General features: G+C 40.6%; 1 protein-coding gene and 1 long non-coding RNA gene across 2 annotated transcripts; both read left to right on the top strand.

Moving 5' to 3' along the window:
- The first annotated feature begins 1,361 nt into the window (after nucleotides 1-1,361).
- LOC130201860 (uncharacterized) lies at nucleotides 1,362-2,835 on the top strand. Its single transcript, XR_008833264.1, has 3 exons — nucleotides 1,362-1,438; nucleotides 1,552-1,685; nucleotides 2,762-2,835. It is a non-coding gene; the product is annotated as an uncharacterized LOC130201860 (long non-coding RNA).
- On the top strand, nucleotides 2,832-5,761 carry LOC130201858 (E3 ubiquitin ligase TRAF3IP2-like). The gene is made up of 7 exons (XM_056427021.1): nucleotides 2,832-2,903; nucleotides 3,084-3,274; nucleotides 3,971-4,059; nucleotides 4,153-4,221; nucleotides 4,341-4,445; nucleotides 4,528-4,602; nucleotides 4,718-5,761. The coding sequence occupies exons 2-7, from the start codon at nucleotides 3,196-3,198 to the stop codon at nucleotides 4,880-4,882; spliced, it is 582 nt and encodes a 193-aa protein (XP_056282996.1). The 5' UTR covers nucleotides 2,832-2,903; nucleotides 3,084-3,195; the 3' UTR covers nucleotides 4,883-5,761.
- The last annotated feature ends 2,803 nt before the right edge of the window (nucleotides 5,762-8,564 follow it).

Genomic DNA, 8,564 nt, shown 5'->3' with positions numbered 1-8,564 from the left:
TGAAGAGAACTTGCAGAAACGGAGGAAATCCTTTGCTGTCGTGTCGGCTGTAAATCTTTGTGGTTTTCCCTCGGGCTAAACTGGTCCCAAGGACAACATCAACATGACTGAAATATGCAAATCATGTCCACTCTGCAATTTGAGAGCAGTCAACAGGATAGTTGAGCAATCTTGATTTAAGACCTGCTCCATTTGTTTTCACGGTACATTTATTACCTTCGCATTGAAAATGCGGAACGTAATGTTTTGATCGCCGTGTATTTATTTATTTATTTATTTGTATGCTTGTTACTCGCATAACTAAAATAGTATTAAACCGAATCGCATGAAATTTGGTGGGATGATTGGTTATTATCCGGGGACCATTTGATTAGATTTTGGGATCGATCGGGTCAAAGGTCAAGGTCATGAAAAGGTCAAAATCTTCTTTTTACCATAGCACGGTCAATTTTTATCCAATTGGCATGCAACTAATGCCAAAATGTTCATAACTCAATGCCCAACCTTGTGATATGCGAAGGTATGCGCTCTACCCAGTGCCCGTTCTAGTTTAGATCTTGTTTTCAGCTTTTTTTTTATTGTTTGGAATTTTTTTCTTTTTGGGGAATTGTGTTTGAATATCGCCTGTTAGTCCTTCGGAGCGCAGCTTTAACGTATCGAAGGTCCTGTTTCCTTTTTATTCCGATAACTGAGTAATTTAGATTAATCATTACAGCAGATCTTTTTTTGGAACAGTGAACTCTTGGAATAAGACGACAGTTTTAAACGGTATCCTGAGGTAATCTGGCTGAGCGACACAAACACCTCAACCTCGTCTCTGATTGGCTGCAGCTGAACGGTGAAGAATTTGCATAGAACAGACTCGACACACACAAGCCTCTGCAGCGCAGGAGTGTCGAGGACCCAGGTGAGAGCAGGTATGTCATTGTGCTCTTTTCTCTTCAGACGACATTTTTGTAAGACTACGTTTCCATATGGCACGTTCTGTATATCTTGATAACTGCATGTGAAATAATGTCAATGACCCCGTTTAACTATCTTTTCATCTCACTGCCAATGTACCTAGAATTCTGTGTGTGTGTGTGGGGGGGGGGAGGGGGTTCTTCTAATTGAGGATAACTAATACTATTTTCCTGCTTCTGTCTGTTACTTGCAGGTCTTCCGGCTCTGCTGAGGTCATGAAGAAATCTGAAAAAGAACCCGAACTAAAGGTGTGTTCCACCACAAGTAATCATTTGTATACTTTTAGGCCCTGAAGTCATAGTAAACCAAATATTTCATCTTGATCCACATCGTGATAGATTCCAACCGAGCTGTCGCACGAATGCCAAAAGAGACCACGCGGCGTCGGACAGGTGAACCAAGAGTTGAGGAGTCCGAGAGGAGAGAGCTGCTGCTGTGGAGCTGACCGCTGTGGGACAGCAGGAGAACCAACTTGGTGACTCCGACAAAGACGTCTCATCTTGGAGTTGAGAAATCAGTCAAAAAATAAGATCTGAAACCATTTGGGATTAAATGTTGTTTCTATTTTTCTTTGGTTATTATTTTGAGGGCTGAGGATGAACACGCTCGTCATCTTCGGAGTGACGAGGCGGTTCTTGAGCCTCCCTTGCCGCTAAGATGTGTTGATGAGTGGCCACGCCACAGACCGCTCCGACCTCCTCACCACGACGTGGACAACTACGGTAAGAAAACACGGATTAAAGATATTTCGCTCGTCTTCATTGAAAGGGTTAACGTGGTAAATATCCAGCCGGCTTGAAATGGAAGAAAAAACAAAGAAATGATGCCATCAGAAAGTATTATGATCTTTCATTGAAGTACAAGTAGCCATGCAACAGTGTATAAATACCTCAATACAGTTAAAAGTCCTGAATTTAAAATCCTACAAGGAAAAGCACGGAAGTATTATCTATAAAATGTACATCTAGTGTTAAAAATATACTCATTATGCATCAGAATGATCCTTTTCAGAATACAGAATTGGATTTTTAGATATTGAAATAGTATTTCTAATGTAAACGTGTGGAAGCAGGACATTAACGTTGTAGTTGAACGACGTAAAGCAACTTTAAACTACTGATAGGTTTTTCAATAGAGACTTTTCCTTCAAATAAATTTAAAAAGTGTACACTACCGTTCAAAAGTTTGGGGTCATCCAGACAATTTCGTGTCTTCCATGAAAACTCACTTTTATTTATCAAATGAATTGAAAATTGAATAGAAAATATAGTCAAGACATTGACAAGGTTAGAAATAATGATTAATATTTGAAGTATTAATTTTGTTCTTCAAACTTCAAGCTCAAAGGAAGGCCAGTTGTATAGCTTATATCACCAGCATAACTGTTTTCAGCTGTGCTAACATAATTGCACAAGGGTTTTCTAATCAGACATTAGTCTTCTAAGGCGATTAGCAAACACAATGTACCATTAGAACACTGGAGTGATGATGAAATGGGCCTCTATACACCTCTGGAGACATTTCATTAGAAACCAGACGTTTCACCTAGAATAGTCATTTACCACATTAACAATGTATAGTGTGTATTTTTGATTAATGTTATCTTTATTGAAAAAACAGTGCTTTACTTTGAAAAATAAAGACATTTCTAAGTGACCCCAAACTTTTGAACGGTAGTGTACATTTACGATCACTTTCGACCGCTTTCATTAGCAGCGGTTGTATAATTTTTTTGGAGTGTGCATATATTGAGCTGGCAACCTTCTCCTCCAGCCTGATTTCAACTGTATGTCCACAGACCGTCATCCCACTGCGGCTGTCGGCCGCTACCGCTCTGCAGGAGACGGGCAGTTCAACCTCGGTCCGCTCGGCGCGTACCTTCCTCAGCCGTGTTCTCACTTTGCTTCCTACCTGCCCCAACTGGACGACGCGTCACACTGGTAAACAAACAAACAAACAAACAAAGCGTTCCTTTTGTTCCTTTTCTCAGTCGCAAATCCACAAAGTTCCCTCACGCTTCCCGTTTGTGAAAGAATGCCGTGAACCAGGCGCGGCGGCTATACTTTGCAAACGACGCAGACGGTCACACGTCGGTTTATGTTCCTTTCCCGCCGCTTCAGGCTCGGACCTCACGGTAACTTTCTGAACGACGGCGGGGCTCGGGGATGGGTCTCGGTTAACGTGCCCCAGTTCTCCGTGCCCCCTCCGGAGGGCGTGTCAAAGGTCAACGTGATGACCCTGAGCTCAGCTGCAGGGGACGCGTCCGTCTCACACCAACGAGGAAGGACCATCAGTCTGCCTGATGAGAGCCGTGAGTCACTTTTATCATCTCATGTCACCGCCGTCCGACCGACGTATTTAACAGACAATAACTACCGACTGGTTAAAGAGAATAAACTGTTGTTCCTTCTCAAAACACTGTTGGTTATGTAAATAATATGATCTGGAAATGCTCCCTGGTCGTGTCAGGACCCAGGTCAAACATGGACTCGATGAACAAATCCATCTTTTAAAACTATATTTAAAAAATTCCATTTTAAGATGTTTCTTACACAGTGAATATGCACGTGATATAATAAAGAACACAGTATTGTTAGTTTAGTTTGGATATGTAAACAGGGCTCTTCTATTGCATACAGTTTATTCTTAACCCTTGTGTTGCCTTCAGGTCAATTTGACCCGATTCAATGTTTAATGTCGGTGTTCTTTCGGGAGTCAACAAACAAACATAAAGTACCTCACACTTAAACTTGGAAAACAATATTAATTCTAATAATTTTCTGGAGATTTTAATAGCTGGGGTCATATTGACCTCAAGGGTAAAATATGTTAGTAAATATAAAGGTAACAGGAGGGTTAAACATTGAATCGGGTCATATTGACCCGAAGGCGACAGGAGGGTGAAACATTGAATCGGGTCAAATTGACCCGAAGGCAACACGAGGGTTAAACTAATAAGGATTCATTCTGAGGTTAATTTGGGTTTTCTGATCTCTTCGCGTCTCAGGAAACGTTTTCATAACTTATTCTACGGACATTTCTTCAGAGATGGTCCCCTTTTCAGACTTCCTCACAAAGAAAGGCTTTCGACCCGCTGTGAGCTCACACATCTTCTGTCAAGTCGGGTTACATTTGTATTATTTTTAAACACTCAGCAGTTCACTTCATGCCCTGAATTTAATTTCACAGATTGACATTTTTGACAACCCCATCAGGCGCCTGGATATCAACAAGTGGAAGGACGGTTACCTGAAAGATGTAAGTCTAACCATCATTAAAATCTGATTATAACAGATTTGATTTGATAGTGAATATGTCCCATGTGTGTGTGTGTGTGTGTGTGTCTGTGTGTCTGTGTGTCTGTGTGTGTGTGACAGCCATCAACCATGATCATCATTGCCATCAGTCCAAAGTACAAGGCGGACATTGAAGGCTCCGTCGTAGATAGCCACGCTCTACACACTAAATATATTCACTCCATGGTGAGAACTTATTTGCTTGAATTCGACATGATTCTGAGAATAATTGATGAAAAACTGACGTTTTATTATCAAATCTTTCCAGATGCAGAATGAATTCATCCAACAAGGCAGCTTGAACTTCAGATTCATCCCGCTTCTCTTCCTCAATGCGTCCCAGGTGAGAACGTTTTTTGTTGTTGAATAACTTCAAGTGAGGCAGTTACTTTTCCACCATTCCTGAAAACCTTTATCTGATGCACAACAAGAAACATGTCTATGCAAACTTCTTTCAGAAACATGTCCCGAGTTGGCTTCAGAACACGCGTGTTTACCGCTGGCCGCGGGACACCGAGGACGTATTACTGAGGCTGCTGAAGGAGGAGCGCTACATCCCTCCTCCTGTCCCTCCGGAGCTCACCCTCGTCATCAGGCCCGTGACCCTCACAGCGACACTGTAGAGACACAGCAGCACTGGCTTAATGCGGGATCTATGTTTGGCTCAGCAGATTTTCTTATTATGCAGCAATGTGTATTTTAAACGATGATTATAATTGAACCGCCCTGAGGGGAGGAGAGCTCATGTTCTATCGGATGGATGTATTATTACCTTCGCATTGAAAATGCGTAAGGTAATGTTTTGATCGCCGTGTATTTGCATGCGTGCGTGTTATTCGCATAACTCAAAAAGTATTGAACCGAATGGCATGAAATTTGGTGGGATGATTGGTTATGATCCGGGGACCATTTGATTAGATTTTGGGATTGATCGGGTCAAAGGTCAAGGTCAAGGTCATGAAAAGGTCAACATATTCTTTGAATCGCATGAAATTTGGTGGCATAATTGGTTATTATCCGGGGACCATTTGATTAGATTTTGGGATCGATCGGGTCAAAGGTCAAGGTCATGGAAAGGTCAAAATCTTCTTTTTACCATAGTGCGGTCAATTTATATCCAATTGGCATGCAACTAATGCCAAAATGTTCATAATTCAATGCCCAATCTTGTGATATGCGAAGGTATGCGCTCTACCGAGTGCCCGTTCTAGTTTTCCATGTATCTATTCACAACTTAAATTAACTAATGGGGACGTTTTATGGGAATGACCAGACATAGATGTCCGTCAAGGTGTTAGATTTATTTGGAACAAACATTTAAAACAAACATATCGAGCAAATTCTGTGGCTATGAATGAAAAAGCTTTGCTTTGGACGCAGCTCTGATCACCGTACACAAGCCGAGGCCCTTTTTTGTGGAAACAAATCAAATTATATTTGAAACAATAAAATAAATGCAATAGTTTGTGTGAAAATATTGATTTCTTTAGTAGGTAGCAATGTAATAAGCAAGATCATATGAAAATGGCAATAAAATATCAAAGAAACCAAAGTGTAGTCATCGTATGGCCTTTCGCCAAAGCAATCTGAAATTACAATCTGTAATGGCAGCAGTGTTTACCTTCGCATTGAAAATGCAGAAGGTTATGTTTTGATCGCCGTGTATTTATTTATTTATTTATTTGTATGAGTGTTACTCGCATAACTCAAAAAGTATTAAACCGAATCGCATGAAATATGGTAGGATGATTGGTTATTATCCGGGGACCATTTGATTAGATTTTAGGATGATCGGGTCAAAGGTCAAGGTCATGAAAAGGTCAAAATCTTCTTTTTAGGTCAATGGCGTCGTGTGCAGTGTGTGAACGAGCCGACTGGACGGCGGCAGTATAATCCTTCATTCAACCTTATTTCTGATGGTGTATAAATCGGAAGTAAACAAACAAAATCATAATGCGATATGTCAAAATACAGTCATAAAAAAAGCCGTGGAATAGTATGTCATAATAATCATCGTGTGGTGTGTCACAACATTTTAACATTTTAACAAAATATGTTATGTCATGAAAAAATTTGTTATACGGTACGTCATACATTATTACATTATTATCCTTACAACAAACTATACTATGACTTTTTGATTTTGTTTTTGTGGCAGTCATTCTGATGTAAAAACGTCATAGGAGTCATAAAGTCGTATCTAGTATCTGGTGTAGTCTGTCATGATTTATTATTGGATGCCTTGAGCCTAAAACCTCCACCAGACAGCCAGGTATGCCGGGCGGAGGCGTGTGAGCTCCTCTCCGGGTTTGAGGAACGGTGCCTTCAGGATGCTCCAACGTCTTATGCGGCAAGATAATGAAAAACCCTTTGATTTACAGTTAATGAAATAACAGAAGATACTGGGTCTGGGTGTTCCCCCCAAGAACATCTCAAGGTTTATGACTTAAAACTATGCAATATTACATCATCAAATGCCCTCAAAGTACTCGTATAATCATGTCTCAGAATGTTTGTATATATATTTAAAAGATTGTATGTTTGTTAAGGTCATAGGATATATGTGATATAGGACGTCATAGAAAACGACATTGAAAACTTGGCAAGCTTTAGAAGGTTTGTCATTAAAATGTGAATAAAACATCTTATAGTGTGTCATAAAAATATCAAAAGGTCGTAGTTTAGTATGTCATTAAAATGTCATAAAAAGTCATAGTATCTTATCGAGGGGCCCAATTCAGCTAACTGATCTCACACCACGCACACACACACACACACACACACACACACACACACACACACACGCACGCACACACACCGATTCAACCGCCAAAAAAGGCCTGTCGGAGCAACTGGTTTGCAAAGCTCCGGCTAAGTATAACCCGGACCTTCTGGTGGATAAAGTTACCTCGAAGCCCCCCAGTGCTGTGTGCTCTGACCTTATACTCATGTGAGGCACCCCTCCCTCCCCCCCCACCCACCACTCGGCTGGTTCCTTCCCTTGCGTTGCTTTCCTCGGCCCCGCCGTGCCCAGACCCCCCTCTGCAATGCTGCCTACCTGGCAGCTCCAAATCTCGCACCACCTTTAAAATCGTACAATTTATGCCAAATCTTTTATCGTTTACTTCTTTTCTCTTTTTTTTTTAAATCTTTGAGAAGTTCAACCTGTGGAGTTACACGAGTCAGGAAAGAAGACCGTGGAAATGGAATAATTTAATTGACCTGGTCCCTTTTTGACGTAACAAGTGGATGCCGGTTGGACTGAAGCTTTTCATTCTCTGCTGCATGAGGAGGCTTTGCCCCCAACTCAAAGGATTATAGCTGAAGGTGTCTCCTCATAACATGGCTGAAGGTAGGACTGTGACACCTGCACGAGCACAGAAATGAACCACACTTGCTGTTTCATATCGTACAGAAAGCCTAAGACACATAAACTATGTAACTCGTGAATATCTCTGTTTTGATAGGTTATGTCCTCTTTGGAACATGTGTTGAAAGTCGGTGGCTATAAATACAGGATATCATGTAGCAGAGTATTAGCGTTGCTCTCCTGTGACAGACATCACTGCTGCTGGGCCTGACCTCTGGTTTCCAACTGTCTTTTTTCCATTTATACTTCTTATGTAATCTGCACAAACAAGTGGGATTTTCCAACCAGTTATTTTGCTTGGTTAAGTTTTGGGGCTTGAATGAATTGAGCAATAACAGGCAGTTTTCCTTTTGAATCGGTTTACATTTATTGTGAAATACTGACACCACCTGTCCATCCTGAATAATCCTGAAGGGTCTGTTATTAGTTCTTTAAGAACAGCATATGAGGAAGTGAATCGGGCATGTCGGGAATGCTCAGATTTCATTTAAGATGCCACAGGAACTTCCCAGTCAGAGATTTGACCAAATCATCAACAAGTTAGTTTTTAATTACTATGAATTTACAGCAAACTGTAGATTTGTAAAGTGGATGTTCTCAGTGTGTTGCTTTCAAGATGGTATCTTAATAGAGAGTCATATTCAAGGAGATCAAAAAATACACCATACTTCTGCTAACATGTTTAGTTTTTTGAATGGTTCATTAATATTGTTTATTATTCACTGAACCACGTCCTTAATTAAAGGCCCTAAAAAACTATTTCATCAATACTTGTTTTTACGATGAACAATGTGGTTCTAGCAGCAACAGTTTTGTTTATTTCATACGAGAAACTTCAGTATTCATGTTTCTGTTTTGTTGCTTGTCTCACTCACCTGAAGTGGGTTGGGCTTTATTTGGGAAAAGGTGAATTCATATATTCAGTGTTCTGAAAC

This window comes from Pseudoliparis swirei, chromosome 11 (genome assembly GCF_029220125.1).
Source record: "Pseudoliparis swirei isolate HS2019 ecotype Mariana Trench chromosome 11, NWPU_hadal_v1, whole genome shotgun sequence".
NCBI classification, from domain to species: Eukaryota; Metazoa; Chordata; class Actinopteri; order Perciformes; family Liparidae; genus Pseudoliparis; species Pseudoliparis swirei.
The sequence above is the reverse complement of the archived record's forward strand: the minus strand, read 5'-3'. Positions and strand labels throughout refer to the sequence as shown.

Bases quoted from the DNA above. Each gene is read 5' to 3' on its own strand.
- LOC130201858 (XM_056427021.1), top strand. From the start codon at position 3,196: ATGACCCTGAGCTCAGCTGCAGGGGACGCGTCCGTCTCACACCAACGA. The intron at 4,222-4,340 runs GTAAGTCTAACC...TGTGTGTGACAG, and splicing joins AGGACGGTTACCTGAAAGAT to CCATCAACCATGATCATCAT. The intron at 4,446-4,527 runs GTGAGAACTTAT...AAATCTTTCCAG, and splicing joins CTAAATATATTCACTCCATG to ATGCAGAATGAATTCATCCA.